Here is a 22,452-nt window from a genome sequence, read left to right as displayed (position 1 = left end):
ACGGGTCACGGTATGGTAACCTGAATTTGAGGCGTTGTCCTTCCACCGTCGGCCTCTGCCCCCTTTCATCCTTCGGTTTTTTTCTTCAATTGAACAGCAGGCCTGCCTCTCACCCCACTTACCCGTGATTGCAGCTGCACGCACCCCACAATCCTTTCCTGCCATGGCCCTTCGTTTCCAGGCAAATCCCCATGTCTCTGATGTCCCCATACCCACGGCACGACAACCCCACCTTTCTGGTGCAACCGTCCGACGAGCGAAAACCTTGACTCGGCCTGAGCGAGGGGTCGCTCCTGTCCCACTAATTAATCCACCCGCGGTCTCCTCTTCGACGCCAGATGTTGCTATCTACAATGGCTCAATATCTTGGAGAATATTTTCCCGTATCATCACTTTGTGGGCACCCGATTTTCTCTTGAGTTCAATTGGTGGAATGAAGGATTCGAACGTGAGACAGGCGTGGAGGGAAAAAATAAGTCTCTGTGCCATAATTGCAGTTCTCTGCGCCGCTGTGGGGTTTGCAACAGTTGGTTTTCAGAAAGTGCTATGCCCTGAAAATGCAAACTCCAATGCGCGGTTCCTCGATGTAGGAGCGACACCGGGAACGCTTGGCATTCAAGGTGTCATGTACAATGTCTCTTCCGCTCGTTCCGTCAATGGCGTTGACCTATTACGCCTTTCTCAGTCCCCTGGATTGGACATCACGACCTACTTTCAACGCGATGCATCACAGTTCAAGTCATGTCAAGGCTTGAACTTCCGGGTTGCTCTGGATCCACCTTGTCCTTCCGCTACTCAGTGTACTCTCCCCCCCATCAACTCCTCGACCTTTCAGTCACTCTCAATCTTCGACACAGGATTTTTAGCTGGTTATTCATGGGATCAGGTTTCTTCTCTGCGCAATTATTTTGTGCTTGATGGCGCTGTTCTTAACATGGCCCCTTATTTCGCACTCCACTCTCAGGAGGTACCCAACGATAGCGTTGACAGAGCTTTACGTACTGTTTTGCAACAGCAGTTGATCGGTGCCGGAAAGGATGGCACACGGTTGTTCTTCAATCGAGCCGATCTCAAGTCGGTCGTTCCTTGTCTAAAGGAGCGTTACTATGCAGGGAACATCGACAAAGTGACCCCAGGCTGCTTCGTGTCCTCATTATTTCTGTATACTGGCCTCATTGTTATTCTCGGCCTCGTTTTCGTCCGTTTTGTCATGGCGTGTGTTTTCAATTGGTTCATGTCAGAACGCTTGGCGGACGCGCCGACAAGTCAGGATCTCAGCCGCTCAGCTATTAGTCCTGCTGTCATGCCAGGAGATGCCAATATTTCGGTCAACAATAAGAGTGGAACGGCTCCTTGGGCCAACGACGTCAGCAAGAAGCTTCAAAGAGGACCCAAATCAATCGCTTCAAATTCTAGTGCGACGCTGACGAATTCTGACGGTTCAACGCCAATTATGAGCTTGGCTCAAATTGGTGCAGAGCTTTTTGCTGTGTGCCTCGTCACGTGTTATTCCGAAGGTGAAGAGTCACTACGCACTACTCTTGACTCGATATCTGCTACGACGTATTCGGATGCCAGGAAGTTATTATTTGTTGTTGCGGATGGTATGATTACAGGCGCGGGAGAGAAGCGCAGCACTCCAGACATTTGTGTTAGTCTCTTGGAAGCGGACCCGCGGTTTGGTAACCCAATTTCTATGACCTACAATGCGGTTGGTTCAGGTGCTAAGGCTCAAAATCGAGCTATGGTTTATGCAGGACACTATAGTGAGTTAATCTGCGTCTTTACACTGTGCTGCGTCACTCACATTGATCAAGCTGTTGCTGGTCGACGTACACCGATGGTCATTGTCGTTAAATGTGGCACTGAACGTGAGGCTGCTACTGACAAGAAGCCAGGAAATCGTGGCAAACGTGACAGTCAACTTATTCTTATGAACTTTTTCTCTCGTGTCACATATAATGACCGGATGACCCCTCTTGATTTCGACCTCTTCCGCAAAATCCATGCCCTAATGGGTGCAACTCCCGATTTCTTTGAAGTCTGTTTGATGGTCTGTAGTTTGGAATTAAAATTTTATTGATCTGACAAGACCATTCTAGGTGGATGCTGATACCAAGGTCTTCCCCGAATCCCTGGGTTACCTGGTCAACTGTATGCATCATGACCAAATGATAATGGGTGTTTGTGGTGAAACCCGTATCGCCAACAAGCGTCAATCTTGGGTAACGGCTATACAGGTGTTCGAATACTTTATCTCGCATCACCTCGCTAAAGCATTCGAGTCCGTTTTCGGTGGTGTTTCTTGTCTGCCTGGGTGCTTCTCCATGTTCAGGCTCAAAGCTCGAAAGTCAACTGGAGATGATTGGGTTCCCTTAATCGTTAAACCCGAAATCGTCAAGGAGTATAGTCAAAGTGAAGTCACCACTTTGCACCAAAAAAATCTTCTTTTGCTTGGCGAAGATCGGTTCCTCACCACCATCCTTCTTCGAACTTTTCCTAATCGCAAAATGATGTTTCTTCCTCAAGCTCGTTGCCGAACCATCGTACCTGATACCTTCAAGGTATTGTTATCGCAGCGCCGGCGCTGGATTAACTCCACTATTCACAATCTCATGGAGCTCGTTTTGGTTCGGAATCTATGCGGCACTTTCTGCTTCAGTATGCAGTTCGTCGTATTCATGGACCTTTTAGGTACTGTGGTTCTTCCCATTGCCATTGCACTTACCTATTCCCTTATCATTGGAATGGGGTTCAATCCGCCAAAAACATTCGAGGAAGCGATTCCCCTTATGCTACTGATCGCCGTCCTTGGACTTCCAGCAATTCTTATTCTCCTCACTACTCGCAAACTCATATATGTCTTCTGGATGTTGATTTATCTTTTTGCTTTGCCCGTTTGGAATTTTGTCCTCCCTATCTATGCTTTCTGGCACTTTGATGACTTTTCTTGGGGTCAAACTCGGTGAGTCGGCTATAATAAACCCAATACGATACTTACATCCTGTGCAGGAAGATCGAGGGCGAAGCCAAAGGGGAAGGCCATGGAGATGAGGGAGGGAAAAACATGAGTCCATCTGTTCCCATGCGTCGTTGGGAAGATTGGGAGAGATCACGTTTGCGAAAGCTTCGACGCGAAGAGCGTCGGCGAAGGGATTTCGAACGAGCCCATCCCTCAGGGTACTTCGCTGGAGATGGCGATCTCCTCAGCGTCCGGACAGATACTCGTAGCCAATACGATGGATCCGATACACTTTCTATTGGCTCTTCCGATGATGATCATTGGGGCCCTCAAATTGGCGGTTATAATGAACATAACGCACAGAATCCACTGCCACCTGTTAGTTTGCACGTACCGAACCAGGCTCTACAGAATGCGAAGACTTTCAACAATGCCGAACTGGAGGCTATGTTAGAAAGCGGATTTGACGACCGGCCAACCCCTCCCACTTCAACTTATGCTCCTCGGTATCAGCTATCTGATACAGGATCTTCTACTCAACTAGCAGGTGTGGCAGGAAATGGGTATGCTCCTTTAACCCGGGCAACTTCCCCTGGCCTTGGTCATGCCCCCTCATCTATCAGTCATACGCTATCCCCGACATCACCAACGATCTTTCCGGGTGAAGTACCAAAGTCCATGGAGCGCGGTGGTCCTGGCACGCGATACGGTCCTTTAGGTCCTTTAGATCCCTCCGCGAGATTTTGAGTTGTAGGAGGCATCGTTTTAAACTGCAACCTTGCTGTCAATATCGATTTGTTCAGTATACCCCCACCACCACCTTGACTCACGTCTTACGCATCACTTTCCTTTCATGGCGGACCTCCGGATATCTACGTACATTTTAATACCCGTCGATTCCTCTACTCTGGATTTCACGGCTGCAATCTCAATTTTCCCAAGCCATGTCATTTTGTCAATGTGCATCATACTATATACTTACTGTTGTTCTACACAGCCTTTGTTTCATTATTTTTTTTGTTTCGTCTTTGGGGAATTGGTTATGGGATTGTGGTAGTATTCTGCGTAGATGATACAGCTAAATATCGACTAGAATTTGAAATTCGGCAAACTACAATTAGGCGCATATTGAAATGTCCCACGCTAGAAATACATCAGCACCGCCGTCACACAAGCAAGCATCGATCCCGACCACTCACCTGAGTCATCACTCCCTGTTCATCTCATGGCGTCTAGAGACTCACTGGTAAGTGTTAGCGCTGTTTAGCTTTTCCAAACAAACCTCGAACCACCATATCTAGTGGGAGAGTGGTTACGATGAATCCGTCGAGGTCAATCAACGTGCATTAATTGACAAAGTACTCGCGCGGTATTCCGGAGAATTCACCGTTTTTCGAGAGCTTCTACAAAACTCAGATGATGCCCAATCTCAGACTGTCGAAATTCGGTTCCAAACACAGGGTTTCATCGAGGGGGAAAGTCTGCCTGGAACGGACAATCAAACAACTGACTTACCCAGCCTTGAGACTACTCCTGTATATGTTTTGTCCCTCTTCATGGTATATTGCAATGACTTTGCCTCAGGTCCATCAATGGATATTTAAGAACAACGGCATTTCATTCACCAGCGAGGACTGGAGTCGTCTCAAGAAGATCGGTCTGTGCATTGGTTTTTAACACATCACTCAAATTCATGTTGTTTTTTAGCCGAAGGAAACCCAGATGAACAGAAGATCGGTGCTTTTGGGGTCGGTACGTTGTACTTGTCTGCCTACTTAGTTCCTCTTGTTACTTATCGTACAACAAGGCTTTTACAGTCTCTTTTCTATCACCGAAGAGCCTTTTGTCAAATCCGGAGGTACTACAGCTTTCTATAGTTTCAGCGTCGAAGATATACATCTAAGTACCTGCAGATCAATGGATGGGTTTTTATTGGAAAGACAAGAAGGACCAAGTACGTACTAAGTAAGCATTCTGAGAGACATATTTAAGCCACCGTCTGTCCAGTTGTTTGCTCGTCGCGGCAAGCTCGATGATAACCGCCTGTCGTCATGGACAAGCTTTGAAATGGTCCTCCGAGAACCGTCTCCGATTCCTCCAGCATTTGACCTCACCCGATTCCTTACCTCGTCCATCACATTTATGACCCATCTTCAAGAAATTTCCGTGTACTTCGATAACTGGTGTCTTTTAACACTCAAGAAGGCGGTTGGAATACCCCAGTTACATCAACTGCCTCGTGGGTTGTCTCTGACGAGTCCGACCAAGTATATGTCGGTTAGTAATTTGAAGGAAATACGTACGCTCATTCATTAGCTAATCCTGCGGCTTATTCTGACCCCGTTTTAGCTGTAACAATCCAAGCCACTGTGATGAATTGGATATATACCTCTAACACCGAGTCGCGGAAAAAGTTGCTTCCAAAGCCAGTCAAGGCGGTCGCGACCAGTTTCTTTTCGTCATTGTTCGGATCCCTTGCTAGTAATTCTACGCCCCAAAGGCAATCAGTGTCTCTTCCTCCAGCCATGCCTCAAATTGATCCTCTTGGAACTTCGGAAACGAGTATCATACTTTCGGTATTCTCTGCGGACATTAAGGTCAAACTGGACTCGAAGCTCTCTTCAGAAATACATCGATCTACTAAGAAAAGGCCTCCATCTACTATGAAATATGAATTGATATATGTGAGTTCATTCACTCATTTTTATATACAGGTCTGATACTGCAAAAGACTGCAAAAGACAAATATGATGCAAGTAAACAAGAAGAAGCAAAGTATCCGCATGCAACAGGCAGTGTTTTCCAAGGTCTACGTGCTGATCTCGAAGGGTATGTTTGCAACCGTCGTGTCACGTTGTTTCAAGGGATTAACGGAAGATTAGGCTTGGATCCACGCGAATTTTTATCGTAGAAATCGTCTTTTCTATTACCATTCCAGCTATCTGATCGGCGTTTAAAGGGACATGCAACTGCTCAAACAACGGGGATTGGAGGCCATATGGCGGCTCGATTCATCCCGACCGTGGAAAGAGAAGCGATAGACTTCATGTAAGTTTTTTTTTCATGTAAGTGGGACCGATCGTTCAGAGAAATTCGACAGGGACCGACATGTTGCAGGTATGCCCCCACCCCTCGCGTTCCTGTTGTGAACATTCCCAGTTGACCTCGAGTCAGTCTGGAACAGGGAGCTTCTTTATGTTGGAGGCCTTTTATCTCGTGCGGCATATCAGATAGAGATCGAGGCGGTACACAAGATATGGGAGGCTAACGCAGAAATGTTCCAAGGCGCCATTCTACCCGAATTGCAATCTTCTTTGACTAGTAGAGCAACACACGCACTCAGATTCTTTACCTTTCACCCTTCAACTCCATCTGCAGAGGTTTCTGTTCTACTTGAAAATGCTTTCTTCAGCTCTGGCCCCTTCAATGGTCTTCCTCTCATTTCAACTCTAGGTATACGTAATGCTCCTCAAATTCGCTTACCTGACCCCTCCCTAACTTTCCTCAAACGGCTGCCCATGGTACCTGACGAGCTTGTATCCGAACCCATGGTCCTGTCAATGCACAGCAAAGGCGTAATCAAGGCAGTCACCTTTGAAGACGTTTTGGACGAGCTCAGAGCAAGGCCTCTCCCTGAAGATGATATGGTTGCCTGCATCAAATGGTGGATATCCAATTACAATATCAGTAATGCCGCACACCTCACTTCCGTGAGGAAGCAGCTGATTGACGCCGCTGTGTTATCGATCTTCCCCACTTCAGGCGAAGAAAAAATCATTCCGCTTCACAGCATAAAGACAGTCCTTAACCAAAGGCTCTTGAACGGCTTACCATCGGATGGGCCTCTTCCTACTCACGTTCTTCCATTATCAATTGCAAAACACTTCTCTCTTGACGACTTGAAGCGCGCTTGCTCCTGGGCGGATCTTACGATCACTGATTGGTTGGATCATATATGTGACCCCGCTGTTGCAAGTGCAAATTCTACCTATAACATAGAATCTTCGCCTCACTGGGCAGAGAAAGTCTTATCATTTGTGGCAAGGAACTGGGTCAATGGAATATCTTCAATCAACAAGCAGCACGTCATAATTCTGTTGAAGGCCAAAACGTGCATTCCAACTTCAAATGGAATGAAGCGTCCAGATGAATCGTATTTTTCGAGCGCTGATATATTTCACGACTTGTCCACCGTCAGACTTCCTTCTGGAAATCCCGTCAAAGGCTCCATAGAAAAATTGCTTCAGGACTTAGAGGTGCGGAAGCATGTCGAACTCCAATTGATTTTCAATCGGTCAGTATTTCCTCCGAGTCGAGAAAATCAACCTAACAGCAGGACAGAATGATCAAAACGAATGAGTGGACAATAAATGACCTTACTACGTACTTGGTTTCAGTTAAATCAAGCCTCAAAGAAGAAGAAATGAGACGGCTCAAGCTCACTGCCGCTTTCCCGAGGGAGCACTCGGCAGCACTCGGCGACGTAGAACCCAAGCCTCGGCGTCTTAAAGCGGATCAATTATATGAGCCATTACCTGTGTTCCGTCAACTTGCGCTTCCTGTCATTGACTGGGGTATGCAATCAAAGTGGCGAAGTAGTTCAGATGAAGGTAGGGTTCATCAATCAATGGTCCCCATAGTGCATTCTCAACGTTTTTTGAAGCCCATTTCCTATTTGATTTGGGATTGCGCCGCTATCCTCCCCTTCAGGAGTTGATCCAACTTTGTATGAATTCCGATGCAGAAGTAGGAGAGCTTCTAGCTAACACGTATCAATTGGACTCATCAAAATTAACAGATCCGCTCGACTGCGCTCCGATATCTCATAGATAATCTGCGCACTAAGTATTCCCATTACAATGCAAGCGATTATCAAGATGCTGAGTTCATTCCCGCCCTCGATGGTACCAAAAGCTGTTTAGGCTCTCCCCGCCAAGTTTTCTCTAAATCGGAGTGGTCCCAGCTGGGATTCCTAGTGGTTGATCCTAAACTACAGGCTGACTCAGTAAAACTTCAAATCAAGGAGCAACCTACAGCTAGTCAGCTCGTCGGTTTATTGCAGACGAGACCCCCTGACAGCCCGGAACAAGGAAGGAAATGGTTTAGCGCTTTATCGACTCGTGTCCCCGGTACGCATACAAGCGTAATAGAAATAATCCATTTCTTACCATCCTCCAGAGTTTTCGCGTTCTGAACTTTCAAGATTATCTGAAACTCGATTTATTCCGGTAGATACTCCAGCAGGAGCGATTGGACCAACTATGCGCTGGTTGTTACCCACACAGTGTTATCTGGGGCGACAATCAAAAGAAAAATTTCATTCAAAGCTCTTCATCTTTGTCGATTTTGGTCAAGCAGGTAACACCTTTCTAATCGCTTGTGGTGCAAGGCAAGAGCCAAGCGTGGAAGAACTCGCAAAAATACTTTTGGATGATCCCCGTCGCTTCTACGAGTTAGCAGAAGGACCTACAAAGTGAGTATTGTTTCATTATGCTTGACCCTGTTATTAAAACTCCTTTGAGTTTCCTTAATGAGATACGAAATATTGCCGTCAACCGAAAGAATCTATCGACTGTCACTATTTCCAGGATGAAAAAGGCACCAATACTCATATGCTCCCAACGCAAACATGCTGAGCAGTCGCACCCTGTCGGTGGTGAACCGGATGATGAAGAATGGGAGGTGGCTTACGATTTGAACATCGCTGATCGTATAATCATTGCTGATGACACCAATGCACACCGAGTCTTTGGTGCAGATTTATTTACTGCGCCACAAGAAGATATGATTGAAGGTATGTTATCTTAATTATAAGCAGCCAACCTAATCTCGGCGTTTGAACAGCATTCTACATGGAACTGGGGGCTCGCAGACTGAGCTCTTTGGTCAAGGAAGAGTACCTCCTAGGAGGAGACATTCCCAACTCCAGGCGCGCCAGAGACACTCGTAGCCTGATTTTAGAACGGCTTCCTATCTTTCTGCACGAGCACAATCATGCGCATACAAAGGTGTCATTAGATTGGCTTCAAGCTGAAGCCAATTTTCATGTTAAATCCTATGGTCAAATCAAGGTTAAAAAAGTGCTAACCTATGGGAAACTACACATTGAACGAAGCCAGGAAGCATCCGCCGTTGCCAAAAGGAGCGCATCTCAGGGAATCGATCTGTTACTAGCTGACAACGCCGAAACAGATATGTACGAGTAAGTCTCACCGCAGATAGTACCAACGCGATTTTTCAATCTCTTTACCTCTCGCGGAAAACAGGGTAGCAATGTGTCTTATTCGATTCATTTTCGAATACCCTAAAGCGCACGATGCCTTGTTATTCATGACTATCCTGTCAACCGATCTTAAAGCCCTCAAAAGGCGTGGCTACAACGGTGCGCACACAATTCTGTCATACCTCATCTGATCAACCTCACGCGATTCTTAGTTGACCGCATTCTTCGCCAAAGAAAGCTTGCAAAGCAAGCTGAGGAAGTACGCGTACTGGAAGAAAACAGCAATTCAATTTCGGAAGCTTCTTCAAAAGTGAAAGAGATGACATCACTTTCTTCAACATCTCTCGCGCCGATACCTGACGTTCACGAGCCGTCAAATAGACCATCCTCTTCGTTTTCCGATGCTTTACAAATGTTAAAGCGGAAAGTTGGTGTTGCCGGGGATCAGATCTCACACAACCAGGGTTTGAATGCCGTTCGAAAACCAGAGAGGCCGTCTATGATGCACGCGGGCGATTCAACTTCGGAAGCTCTAATCCCTGGTGGTATGCCGGGTGGCCCTTTTGGGGGACCACTTCCCCAACCGTCTAAAAGGGAGGACAATCTATCGGCCGCTTCGCTGCAAAACATAGGTAAGTTCCATACTCAGCGTCATGAATCAAATTGATTCTCGTTCAGCTTCCAATATCGACGTGGCCATCAGATCTTGTCGGGCAGAGTCGAGCAATCTGTTGCAAAACCGCCAAGAAATGCGATACGTGAAGGAAAGCAATAATGACGGCTACTGTGATATATCTGGTCATGCTCAGAATATGATATTAGTTGGTGAGTAACAGCTGTCCGTCGTCCCAGGTGCTGCGCATATACTCAATCACATTCAGGCTCAGTGGAGCAAGTTAAGATTTTTGTTGGACAGGGTACGTAAAGAAACGAGATACCCCGCGCTCAAAATCTGAAAAATATCAAAGATGTTTCCGGCGATGAAGGAAAAGGCATAATCACCAAGAAGTCGGGCGTAATTTCCAGGTTCATTCGCATCATGGCCTCGCTTGCACACGTCTATTATTTAAACATCACGAATCTTCATATATTCTACGACACGGAAGGCGTGCTCATTGCCTTTAATAGGAATGGAAGCATCTTTTTGAATCTACGGTACTACGAAGCTTGGCGTGAGTACATCTGTTATTAACTCGTACCATTCCAAATTAAATCTTGATGTTGCAGATGACATAGCGGTTCAACAAGGGCATGCTGAAAATGCGCTTATTTCTTGGTATCGTATCTATTATCTTTCACTCACACTTGAATTCTTATAAACCCTAGGTATTTCACAATCGCACATGAGATTGCGCACAACCTGGTGCAACCCCACAACTCAGAACATGAATTCTACTTTTCTGCCATATGCGAAAAGCATCTGGTTTCGCTCTCCAAGCTGATCATAGAAAATGGCGGGAACATTAAATAGAGAAGCTTACATAATGTTTGATCGGCGCTCAATAAAGTATATGTAGCATATAGGTGATTCAAAATAGATTGATGAGGAACACTCCATTTATCTCCTCGAAACGCCCTGGGCTCGCTGAGCGTTCAATTGATCGAAACAGAAAGTCATTTTGAAAACTAAACGGAGTTAATAGGTACATTTTTTATCTGATCTTCAAAGCTTATATCAAACACAGTGATGTTGACTTGGAAGACCACAGGTAGCTTTGGCATGTCAAGCACCGTAATTACACCATCTATCCACACAGCATCCAAGATACGACGCAAACCGACATCCACTTACAAGTCACCTTCCGAGAATGATGCTGATCCCCTCATCCCGATCCCCATTTCCGTCCCACAGTCCCGGTCACTCCCTACGCAGAGTCAAACTCCAAGCACAGTCGAAAAGTTCAGAAACTTTTCGCGCAAACGGCAGCGAGATGGAGCGCGTTCGTTACCTCTGTATCACCCTCTAGGAGAACTCGCATTATCACTCCCTCCGCTGATACCTACGGATTTTGGTCTACCATCCCAACGTACACTCCAAGAAACGCATCAAGAGTCGTCACGGCGCTCTAGAAGGTTTTCAGCTAAAGTTAGTGATGCTGGTGAAGGAATGGATGGTATTGGTCCTACAGTCAGCTCCATTGCGGCGGTTGCTGCCAATGAAATCAAGCGTACAAGTCCCCGCAAGAAGCGTGTGAATGGAGGGAACGGAAGGCGCAGACGTAAGGACGTCGATGATGGAGATGCAACCTATCCTGCCAAACGGACGCGGCAGACTCGAACTGGTGGAGGCATTGATAACGACCTCGACGACACTCCGGCCCATGGCGATGGTGCATCAGAAGCCGACGGTCCGGAGCGCCGATCGACTCGGTCTCGTGCCCGACACAGAACGTCGAGCGAGATCGACTCGGTCGAAGGACAGCACACCCGGGATACACCGTCCCCTACTGATGACAACATCCAACAATCTACCTTGAAGGAAATTTCTGAGGAAAGAGGGGAAGAAGGCAACGAAGGGAGATGACGTTGATACATCTAGCTCTACCTCTTCCCTCTCTCGGTGTGTGACGTTCCACCACAATGGTCTGTAGGGTCAATTCCCATTGTGGTTCCTGCTCCTCCTACGATTAACATTTTGTGGGAAGCTAACTATCTCTCGGACCTGAGATAGATATGCTGATGACTAGTGAACGTTTGAAAGTGACAAAAAATGTTCCTACGAAGCTTGCTCACGTGTGATTACCAAAACGAACCATTCTTTAAGCTGTTACTAAGCAATGTTCATTGCGTGAGCACACACACACCAGGCTAGGTGCTTGACCCTATCTGCCAAAGGTGTGAAACTAAACTCGTCGAATCGCGCTCGGTAAGAGCATCACAGCTAGCCTGGTGTTTTCAAGCTACTTTGTAGAATTTGTCACAGCTTCTTGAGATCTTCTGGGGGGGGGGGGGAGTTTTTACGGTTTTGATGGGTTCTCGAAGCTCTGCAGTTTTGTCATATTAGATATTAATAAAACCATGTACATTCGGACTTGAAAGACACATACCACCAACATAACCAATACATCGTTACGCGGTGACATTCAACTTTACACCCCAGACCCTATGACACTTCGGACCAAAAATCCATATTTACATGCCTGAGAACTCTTCATATTTGGCTAATATTACCCACAGAATCACATTTGGTTTCAAATCATCAAGGAAGAACAAAAACAAGAGTTATCGGAGCTTCTCGCAGAAGCATGTGTTTGGGGATATGCCGAACCCTTGCTAAACCCTTCAATTATGATTTGTATACGATGGAGAGAAGGTGACGGACAACCTGTTTCTGCCGCACCCATGCAATTTAGTTGAGGCGCGCGATGGAGAGGTTGACTTTTCCGAGACTGAGACAACGATTAGGACAGTCCCACTGGAAATATAGCACTTAAGGCTGCGCTGCTTTTGTAGAATTCTATATTTCAGGACATTGATAATCCATTTTCCACGCATTGAAGGATGTCGGTGCTAGCCCCATTCTATACCCTGGGGCAGCCCTGGGGTCGCCACCGAAAGATATATTGACAGGTCTGATTGTATGAGTGGCACTCTGATGATATGGGCAAAACCACCCGGCAGGCTGTTGAGAGGTGTTTATGGAAGGTGGCAGGTGACAAAGGCCCCCAGTTTTGGAGGGTCAAAAACTGGTGCAAGTATCTACTGATTGGCCGATGATGATGAGCTCTGAAAGCAGAGCATTGCTCCCGTCTTCATTCTAGTACACTATGGGCAAGAAAGCCTTCTCGAGTATGTACTTCTGAACTTCTAAGGCACACTCGTAGAACTCAAGAACTGAGCACCGGCAGGAACCTGAGAAGTGGCCAGGGAATGACGCAAGAAGCGATTCGCGTGTGACGGATGTTTTTCCAAGTGATGGATTGTTCCCAGATCTAACACGGATCTGACCATCATTTAGTGTAAGGTTCTAAGCCTAGGATATCGGAAAGGAAGCACTTGTGTGAGTGGTGACCCACTAGAATCCAGCTTTCTCTAGACATTCGGAGCCCCATCTGTGAACAAGCTGTCAATAATGAAGTCTCCTAAGCTGCCTAAGGACCATCATTCGAAGCGCTACGGAGCCCCACGGGGCTAAATGTTGCCAGATGTTGCCTAAATGGACCCTGAGTGCACATGGGGTTGGCATTTGATTGTGTAAAAATAGAAATGAACGATCCCGTGATGGCGAATGAGGCGACATATCGACAGGGACCATATGCTCGCGTCCTCTTTCCTTTCACCCACGCGAAGCATATGATTTCGCACCACACACTGCTGCCGCAATGATTCTCCAACTTTCTCCAATTGCTCCAATACTGTCAATCATATCGTCCAAATGCGTCAATCAGCTCGCCATATTTTTCGTTCCGGTTGCCTAGTTTCGTTTGCCCTCCTCTTCTCGACCATAGTCCACCTATCTACTCACCCGCCTTCGTAAGCTCATGGAAGGCTCGGGTCCCCCAAGGCGCAGCAGTGGCGTCTATTCCGCCACCGATGGCAGTCAACTCAGTTTTTCTTCCGGGGCAGAACTAAGGGGTAATTCGTCTGCGGTCTTGTGAGTGACAGGCTACTGACGCATATTCCAGAACATGCCGCGCAGCCAGCTGGATATTCCTTAACAACGCCTGCCGGTATTCCATTTACCGCCGTTGGAGATGCAGGAGAAAACACCGATGTGGATGGCGCGCCCGATGCGCCTCAGAACCCGCCCGAACGGCCTAGAATTCCCCTCTATAAAAGGCGCTGGTTCATCATAACATCGATAGTCGGTGCTCTGGTTGGTATAGCGCTGCTCTTTAGTCTCTTGTTTCCCATCGTATCCGCCATCGTCCAATTGGTCGTTAATCGAGCTCAAATTGACATTGAAAGAGCGATCATCTTGAATGCGAAAAATGACACGTTAGTTGGTTTAACTCACGCCCTCCGAATTCTATCGCTGAAATTCTGTCTTGCTAGTTTTGATCTCCATCTTCAGGGCAATGTCGGTCAAAACTCGGTTAAACTAACAAAAAAGCCATTCTCAATTTTTTTTTCCTAATAGGTAACACACACGGGCATCATACCAGCTACAATCGAATTCACGGAGGATATTGATGTTTTTTGGCTGAAAGATCCTGATAATGACCCCAACGGAATCAGGATCGGCCGCACGACGCCTTTTTCAAAGCTTTCATCCACCAATAAACGTGCAAGGATTGACCAAAACCAGACTTTTACTATCGAAAACCAAACCGCTTTCTCTGAATTCACACGCTTTATGATTACATCCTCCCGTTTTTCGTGGCGACTCACTAGTGAGAACCTCCGGGCGCAAGCTGTAAAGTTCCCTGTTAGTAAAGGTATCAAATTCGATAAACGCGTTGATTTGAAAGGTAAGCCGTGGAATAGTAGAGGCTCAAATTGAAGCTTGATAAATAAAAAGGCATCGATAATTTCTCTGGGAATGTCGAATTGTTGGATTTCAAGTTACCCAGTGACAATCCCAACGGTGGCCTTGATTTTGTTGCTGTGACCCAGCTGAAAAATGAGAGGTGAGATCGAAGGTAGCAATCCATGTGATCTATTCTCACAAAATCTACTCTTTGCCTAGCCCGTTCGTTCTCCAACTAGGGACCACCGTCTTTGACCTCATGTACCAGGATGTGTTCCTCGGGTCCGGAGCATCAACCAATACTGTGATTGTGAGTGCACCTTTGCTATCAGTGCTTGATTGTGTCTGATTGGCTCTTCAAAGGACACTGGACTCAATAACATCACCTTGAAGGGCGTACTAGAACCAGTCCAAGGCTCTGCAGATCTTAGCAAAGTCTCCACTTTGTTCACCAACTATCTCAATGGGGATACTACTACCGTCCAGGCTCGTGGTCGCTCAACCCTACAAAATGATGGCAGCGTTATTCAATGGCTCTCTGACGGACTTAAAGCGCTTGATCTCAATGTTCCATTTAAATCATTTGTCCCCATTGATCCCATTCGTTCCATAGATATTGGGGATCTGGCGCTTTTCTTTTCCCATGAAACACCGTGGGCGCCAGGCGCGGCTAGTAATTCCGTGCGTGCATCACTCCGTAGGTCAGCTTCTACGGACGGTTTCAGGTTGCTGATTTTCCCCCAGAACTACCCTTTGGATTCAGCCTGTCCATCGGTCAAATTCAAAATGATTTTAACATTATGAAGGACAATAATACTGTTGCCGGACTCTCTACGGTAAATGATTTGCTCAAAACATTTGAATTGCGTTCCTGACGTGCAGGAAGCCCCTCGGTGCTTCTTCATCTGCAATCAAAGTTCTCGGAGAGGCTGATACTAAAGGGACCATTGATATTGTCATCGCCAATACAAATCTATCATGCCCTGACCCTGCACATCCCATATTTTCTGCTTTCAGTCGGTATCCTTTTTTTTCGATTTGCCAATAAGCTCACGACTTTCTAGACGCCAACCTCACTAGTTCCGACGTTGCTGAGTTCCGTCTGGTTGGAACGTCGCGTGCCATCGCAAACATCAGTATTGGCCAAATCACTTTAGACCCAATCAAGGTCAACGTTTCCACTCAACTGAAAGGCCTGCAGGGGTTGCAGGGCATGACACAAATTGACAGTGTTGACGTCGCTGGTGGGACGACGGATCATATCAACTTAAACATTAACGGTAACGGCGTGCACCTGACCATGCGTAAACTTTCTAACTTCTGTTCATAGTCACGATCCTCAATCCTTCTAACTTGAACCTCTCTACTGGTGATATCAGTACGTACATTGTTCCGTTTTCTCTTTTGTTCTAAACGTCAGTCAGCTCTGCAACTTTCTCGAGACGGAGCGATTCTTGGCAATGCTCTTCTTCCCTCACTGGACCTCCATATGGGCAATAATAGCATCCTCTCAACGTCCGAGTTCCGGGTAAGATTCCTTCTCCCGTGCTCACCCTCAGTTACCCATTCCGCTGTATAGGCCAACGACAGTCCTCAGGGGCTGCAGACTCTCAATGATTTTCTTGGGAAGAAGGGTGGGTGAACAATTCTCAGGCTCACAATGTCATCACTTAATGATAAAAATAGATGTCGAACTCACTATATCTGGATTTGATGGGAGTACGAAGGTGGCTTCTTTGGCAGAAGCCTTCAAGACCCTTGCAATCAATGTCAGCCTACCAGCGTTGAGAACGGATCTATTGCAAAGTGCGGCTCTCAAAGGTAAACAACCGCTTGGTCATGTGTGGAGTTTTACCTGATGTTTTTTTACAGTTCTCTCAACAACCGGGCGTGAAAATAATATCAGCCATGTCTCTGTCTCTCTGAACAACCCATTTTCTGCACCTCTGCATATTACACAGATCTCATCTATCGTCACATCGTATGGCATTCCTTTAGGTTCCATTCAAACTAGCACCGATTTTATGTCCGCGCCACATTCTACGACGGAATCTCCTGTCCTTGACCTCGACATGAATTTTGATCCGGCCGCATTATTCACTGTGACCCGTGCGTTGGCGGTTGAGGCCGGTTTGGATCCAGCACCGCTGGATGGTATTGTTCAACTCGGAGGAATTCAATATTTGGATATTGCCGATCAGCCTCCTGTTAAACGGCAAGACTCGAGCGTTTTTGTGTGAGTGTCATCTTCACTACGAAAGGATGGATTCATTTCCTTACAAATCTACAGCGGGTTCGATCTTCCTTCCTTTGTTCAGACGGCTTTTAAAAAACTCAAGTCCGACGTGCAAATAACTTCGGAGGTGTCAATAGGTACACCCTCAGTCAGATATATGCACATCTAACTAATACAGACTCTCCTAGGTGACTATAAAACCACCCTCCAGCTGTCTCAATCGGGAGTTCCAACCCTGACAGACGATTCGCTCAACCTCATTCTGCCTGTTCTTGCTCAGCCTATCGTAGAGAAAATTGTAGCGGGATCTGGTTTAGGGTAAACTTACTTTTTCTTCTCGCTCGCATTTATTCATACGCCAGGCAGGATCGACACAGTACTGATTTCAGACCCTAAACAAGAGGCATTTAGTAAGGTCTTGCCATCAGTGTTTTCTTTTAATTCACCAGTTGATCTTAGGTACACAAATACGCGGCAGCATTACTAACGCGGGACCATGTAAGTGTGTGGTGTTGTGTTCACATCGAGGTCGCTGACCAAAAATGTATGTGGCCCAGTTGATGCAAAAATATCATTTCCATCCGGCTTGAATATCGCATGGCAGGACAAAATTTTTGGTGGACTGCGCATGAATCCCGTCTCTGTAACTGGGGATGTTGGCGCTACACTCAATGATGATGCGTCTTTTGATGTGGTGGACATTGAGACCCTCACCGAGTTCACGAAGGTTTGCTGTTAATCAATTGTTTACACACACGTCGCTCATATTAGCCTTAGGTCTTGCTAACTGAGGAGTCTTTCGAATGGGCAATTTCGGGCGAGAACCTGTCCGGTCAGTTTTTGAAATTTGGTACTACACCGGCATCGAACGCGTCTAAATGTGGTTTTCCCTACCAGTCAATGCTCTTGGGATCGATGTTCCGGGAATTATCTTCCCGAAGAAACAGGTCACTCTCAAGGGCTTCAACGGACTGAAAGGGGGTGTCAAGATTAATACCTTTGACCTCCCGTCAAATGATCCGGCAGGTGGTATTCATCTTACCCTCGAAACGTCGACAACCAATGTACGTACATGCTCCCTCACAAACTAAAACGAAAGTTTATATCTTCCGCAGCCCTCTGATGTTGGCATTCAACTTGAATCCTTGAGTTTCAATGCCTTTTCCGGTGACTTCATGATCGCACCAGTTACAGCTTCTGGTGGCGTGACGCTCGCTCCTCACTCGACAACTGACTTGTCCCTGACTGGTCGCCTTGTACCCCAAGATTCGTCAGGTGGACTAGCCGAGGTTTCTCAGATTTTCAACAACTTTGTGGCAGGGAAGTCAAGCAATGTTGTAGTTGTTGGGGACAGTGTCGGGCCTAGCAGTGTAAGCCGTTGACAACAGATATCAAAACCTCAGATTTCTCATTTCTTCCAGGTTACATGGCTAAACGAAGGCATCAAGTCACTCAAAGTCGATTCAATTCTTCCTGATCGCGGGCCCCAGAATATCATTAAATCCATCGCTCTCAATCAGATGGATCTGAGATTCGCAGAGGCTTCCGCATATAGACCTTCTACCAGCAGTCAATCAGCGGACGCAGCTTTCACACTACCGTTTGGATTCCCAATCGACATCAAAGCGCTCGAGCAATCAATTACTCTTGGCTACGAAGGCGTGTCTTTTGCCCAGCTCGCCATTCCTAAGGGTCCGAGCTCCACTGACGTGGAAAATCGGATAATTCACCTCACCTTTACCAATGTGCCATTCGATGTTTTCGATGACGGTCACTCTACTTTCGAACGCTTCCTTGCTGCTACTACCGTAGGGAAAGAACAGACCATCAAGCTCTCTGGTACAGCCAAGGCAGATGCTGACACGGCCGTTGGACTCCTTTCTCTCACCGGTATATCATTTTCCGTTGATAGTACCATTCAAGGGCTGCAGGGACTCAGCAGCAAACCCGTCACCGTTAGCGGCCTTGATGTCAATCACGGCTTCCCTGACTTCCTACTGATCAAGGTTGATGGTACATTATTCAATCCAAGTAACTTGACCATTGGTGTGGGAGACGTGTCTTTCAACCTTGAGTTCCAGGATCAAACGTTGGGAACGGCCAACATTAACGATCTAGTCATCACACCAGGTGATATGAAGCCAGCCATAGATGTTCATTTCGCTCCCCAAGGAAATGCCGTCGGGACTGGGCGCATTTTGCTGGAGAACTTTTTACAAGGAGTCAATGTCGACACGGTTATCGCCGGAAGTACCAGTGCCACCGATATTCAGTCACTGAAAGGGGCTCTATCTCAAATTCACCTTTCCCCTGTGACTATTCCTGCCCTGAATCGTACTTTAATCAAGTCTGTCTCTCTCACATTCCCCACCGATATTGTTGATTCGGGGGTGGCCTCTACCTCGTTCACGCTTTCGAACCCCTTCACTGCTGGCATCAATCTTCTCCGAGTCAAAGCCTCCGCATCATACCATGGTCTTAACCTTGGAACGGTTCCAAATGCAGACGTTTCCTCTAACCCAATTCATGCGGATGGGCACAGTGATGTGACTTCTCCGGAGCTTCCGTTGAATTTCAATCTTGATCCCGTAACCATCATTTCACTCCTTCAACAGGCCTCTGCTGAAAATGGTGTTGATCTCGGCCCACTCAATGACATGTTTAAATTTATTCTCGACAATCCCGATTTTAAACCGCCTGTCAAAACCACCGTTGATACTTCCAAACCGACATGCGTCAGTGGCCACCAGTTTGACGCTTCCGGTGCCATCCTCAAGTCGCTTTCAAACCTGAAAGTTGACCTTGACGTCGACACAAGCACGAAAATCGACGACTTCCCAACCGATTTGACATTTGCACAGAAGTCTATTCCCGCGATCACAGACGAAACGAGCCTTTTCCTAATTGGGGCTGTTGCTGGCCCTATAGCGCAACACTTTGTCGACGGAGCTGTCTTGGCTTTCACAGAGGCTTTAATCACTGATATTACGAATGACGGCTTCGACGTCTCACTCAAAGGCTCATTGACCAACATTGGGCCTCTTGATGCCTTGATTGAGTTTATTGAGCCCTTGACGGTTAACTGGCAAGGAAAGATCATAGGTCAAATCAGCCTTCCTAACGTTTGTGCTTCAGCAAATGATGGTGTTCCTGACTATGAAGCACAAGGTCATTTGACCATCACGAATCAAGGCTATTTTACCGATTTCGCTACATTTTTGTTGCACAATGAAGAATTTGAGTGGATAATATCCACCGACAAACTTCGTCTCCGCGCCCTTGGGACAATCTTTGATGGCGTCTCGTTGAGCAAATCAATCACCTTCAAGGCGTTCAATAATCTTCCTGGGGTTACTATCTCCAACTTCCAACTTCCCTCGGATGATCCTGCAGGTGGTATTCACGTCGAAACTGACACGGACGTACCCTCTCCAGCACGTGAGTAGCAAAAGAACGATGTTGTGTCTGATTACTGAGGCAGCTGCAAAATAGAACTCGGTATTGACCTGGGACAGGTAACTTTCCAGGCCTTTTTCCAGGATGTATTGGTTGGTCGTAAGCTACATGTTTCTCTTCTGCACCAATTCTTCCGCTGACATTCCACAGCACTTGTGGCAGAAGGATTATCGCTCAAGCCTCAAGCGATCACCAAGTCGCATTTGTCTGGTCGCATCGTTCCTCAAAATGGCCAGGACCTCGAAACAATAGGAAGCCTCTTCTCCGATTTCTTGGCCGGGCATAATTCAACTCTGGTGACGCGAGGTGACAGCGTCGCACCTCCTGGAGCTGATGGACCAGTCACATGGCTCAGTACTGCGTTCAAGACGTTGGAATTGAATGTGATCTTGCCAGGACAGCAATTTGAAGTCATCAAGGCCATCCAGTTGAATGATTTAGAAGTCACTATCAAGTCTGCAGATCAAGCCTTCGCTCCGCCAGCTAGCTCGAAGCATACGGTTGCTCAATATGCAAATCCGTTTGGATTTGCTCTTCAGGTGGTAGAGGCTGCACAATCGCTTATCCTCAATGTAGAGGGTACCGACGCTGCTCAGGTATGTTAACACCTCGATACTCGCGTAGTACATAAGCCTAAAGATGCGTTAGCTTGATGTTGCCAAGAAAGCCGTCGATGGAGGGGTATCCACGGGCAACACTGTCGACCTAGTCATCTCGTTTGAGGATGCGCCATTGAAATCTCTTAACGATGCCGCGTTTAGCGAGATGTTTGCAGGAGCCACGTTGAAGGACGAGCTAGAAGTGATTCTGAAGGGATCAGCCGATGTTACGGCGAAGACGTCGATTGGCAACGTTCCTATCAGTGGGATCCCGATCAAGACTGCGTCTAGTTTGAAGGGTATCGGGTCATTCGGTCACAAGGCTTCACTCAGTAACGTTTCGGTGACGGGGAGCGGGGGTCAAGGTGGAAATGAGTACATTATTTCACCGTTGACGACGACACTGGAGAACCCATCGAATATATCGTTGAACACTGTTGACGTCACGCTGCCGGTCATATACCAAGGAAGCAAGATCGGTCGAGCAGCTACGAACGTAAGGACACTAATTTTGGTATGAGATGCGATTGGCTGACGAATGTGATAAACTAGGAATTTGACCTTAAACCGGGTGCAAACGTTTTGCCTACAGAATTCCGGTATGAACCTGATGATACAAACGACACGACGGCGCAGATGTTCCTGACTCGATTTATTCAATCGGGAGACAACTTGGATCTGAGTGTTGAAGGAGATAGAGAAAGCACACCGTTTGGATCATTACAGACGGCGCTGGACGGAGTGACACTTGCAACGAGCATCGAGGGTTTGAACCACCCGAATATTATCACAAGCGCACACGTTATCATCACGTTGGAATCGCTGGTGACGAACCTTGTGTCTGTGGAATTCTCGGTGATGAACCCGTTGGATACGGATATGGTGATTGAGTTTGTGCAAGCGAATTCTGGAGTGGATGGGGTGACATATGCGTTCTTCCGACAATCGTTTGAGAACTTTGTTATCCCACCTGGAGAGACGGTTTCGTCTGGAATTTTCGATAATGTGTTGTTGCCGCTGGGAGCGGTGGCGTCTTTGGAGATTATTCCGGGAGGGGTGTTGGACATTAGCGCTGCCAACACGGTGAGGATTGGTGGGAAGGGTGGATATCAGATACCATGGTTGAAACTGGAGCAGAAGAATGTGCCGACGAAGTATGATCTTAGCCTTGGTAAATCGGTGGCGTCGGTGGATGATTTGTTAAAGAAGGCGAAGGAGATATTGAATCCATCGTCGTCGAGCAACTCGAGTAGTACGTCGGCGGCAGAAGAAAGTACCAGTGGGCCTACGACGACGACGGTGAGTGAGGGGAGCACGAGTAAAGCGGCGGCGACGACTAGTGCGAACGAGGCTGCACCTACGACTTCTGAAGCTCCTGGAAGAACGAATGAGGCTGCACCTGAGGCTACTGAAAAGACGAATGAGGCTGCACCTACGACCGAGGCAGCACCTACGACCGAGGCAGCACCTAAGACTGAGGCTGCAGCTGAGACTCCTGAAAGAACGACCGAGGTAGCGTCACCTGCAGAGACTAGTGCACCTGCGGCTCCTGCTGCAGAAGGACTG

The 22,452-nt window shown here is 47.1% G+C and overlaps 4 protein-coding genes across 4 annotated transcripts; all 4 read left to right on the top strand.

The window, feature by feature from the left end:
- Positions 1 to 51: 51 nt before the first annotated feature.
- AGABI2DRAFT_221343 (hypothetical protein) lies at positions 52 to 4,075 on the top strand. The gene is made up of 4 exons (XM_006460909.1): positions 52 to 1,766; positions 1,818 to 2,053; positions 2,103 to 2,965; positions 3,013 to 4,075. The coding sequence occupies exons 1-4, from the start codon at positions 164 to 166 to the stop codon at positions 3,707 to 3,709; spliced, it is 3,399 nt and encodes a 1,132-aa protein (XP_006460972.1). The 5' UTR covers positions 52 to 163; the 3' UTR covers positions 3,710 to 4,075.
- Positions 4,076 to 4,122: 47 nt separating this feature from the next.
- Positions 4,123 to 10,656, top strand: AGABI2DRAFT_204350 (hypothetical protein; the record flags this gene model as incomplete). The annotated part of the gene is made up of 25 exons (XM_006460908.1): positions 4,123 to 4,208; positions 4,264 to 4,497; positions 4,547 to 4,619; positions 4,670 to 4,714; positions 4,770 to 4,820; positions 4,876 to 4,916; positions 4,970 to 5,261; positions 5,312 to 5,646; positions 5,694 to 5,795; positions 5,901 to 6,010; positions 6,063 to 6,079; positions 6,137 to 7,256; positions 7,304 to 7,572; positions 7,626 to 7,708; positions 7,761 to 8,091; positions 8,141 to 8,435; positions 8,485 to 8,756; positions 8,807 to 9,164; positions 9,229 to 9,344; positions 9,398 to 9,817; positions 9,864 to 10,010; positions 10,067 to 10,102; positions 10,154 to 10,357; positions 10,413 to 10,461; positions 10,512 to 10,656. Exons 1-25 carry the CDS (start codon positions 4,188 to 4,190, stop codon positions 10,654 to 10,656), a joined length of 5,166 nt encoding a protein of 1,721 aa, XP_006460971.1. The 5' UTR covers positions 4,123 to 4,187.
- Positions 10,657 to 11,178: 522 nt separating this feature from the next.
- AGABI2DRAFT_192545 (hypothetical protein) lies at positions 11,179 to 11,823 on the top strand. The gene has a single exon (XM_006460907.1). It carries the CDS (start codon positions 11,293 to 11,295, stop codon positions 11,707 to 11,709), a length of 417 nt encoding a protein of 138 aa, XP_006460970.1. The 5' UTR covers positions 11,179 to 11,292; the 3' UTR covers positions 11,710 to 11,823.
- A 1,843-nt stretch (positions 11,824 to 13,666) lies between these two features.
- On the top strand, positions 13,667 to 22,398 carry AGABI2DRAFT_117890 (hypothetical protein; the record flags this gene model as incomplete). Its single annotated transcript, XM_006460906.1, has 28 exons — positions 13,667 to 13,760; positions 13,811 to 14,123; positions 14,181 to 14,205; positions 14,266 to 14,596; positions 14,647 to 14,755; positions 14,815 to 14,905; positions 14,959 to 15,292; positions 15,340 to 15,431; positions 15,482 to 15,611; positions 15,660 to 15,875; positions 15,926 to 15,973; positions 16,020 to 16,123; positions 16,175 to 16,229; positions 16,282 to 16,416; positions 16,468 to 16,831; positions 16,886 to 16,968; positions 17,020 to 17,149; positions 17,198 to 17,241; positions 17,291 to 17,329; positions 17,389 to 17,558; positions 17,609 to 17,663; positions 17,729 to 17,895; positions 17,947 to 18,201; positions 18,253 to 20,269; positions 20,324 to 20,386; positions 20,438 to 20,883; positions 20,936 to 21,382; positions 21,439 to 22,398. Coding segments are annotated over 28 exons (7,317 nt in total), but the record flags the coding sequence as incomplete, so codon positions are not given.
- Between the last annotated feature and the right edge of the window lie 54 nt (positions 22,399 to 22,452).

Source organism: Agaricus bisporus (genome assembly GCF_000300575.1).
Source record: "Agaricus bisporus var. bisporus H97 unplaced genomic scaffold AGABI2scaffold_5, whole genome shotgun sequence".
NCBI classification, from domain to species: domain Eukaryota; kingdom Fungi; phylum Basidiomycota; class Agaricomycetes; order Agaricales; family Agaricaceae; genus Agaricus; species Agaricus bisporus.
The sequence above is the reverse complement of the archived record's forward strand: the minus strand, read 5'-3'. Positions and strand labels throughout refer to the sequence as shown.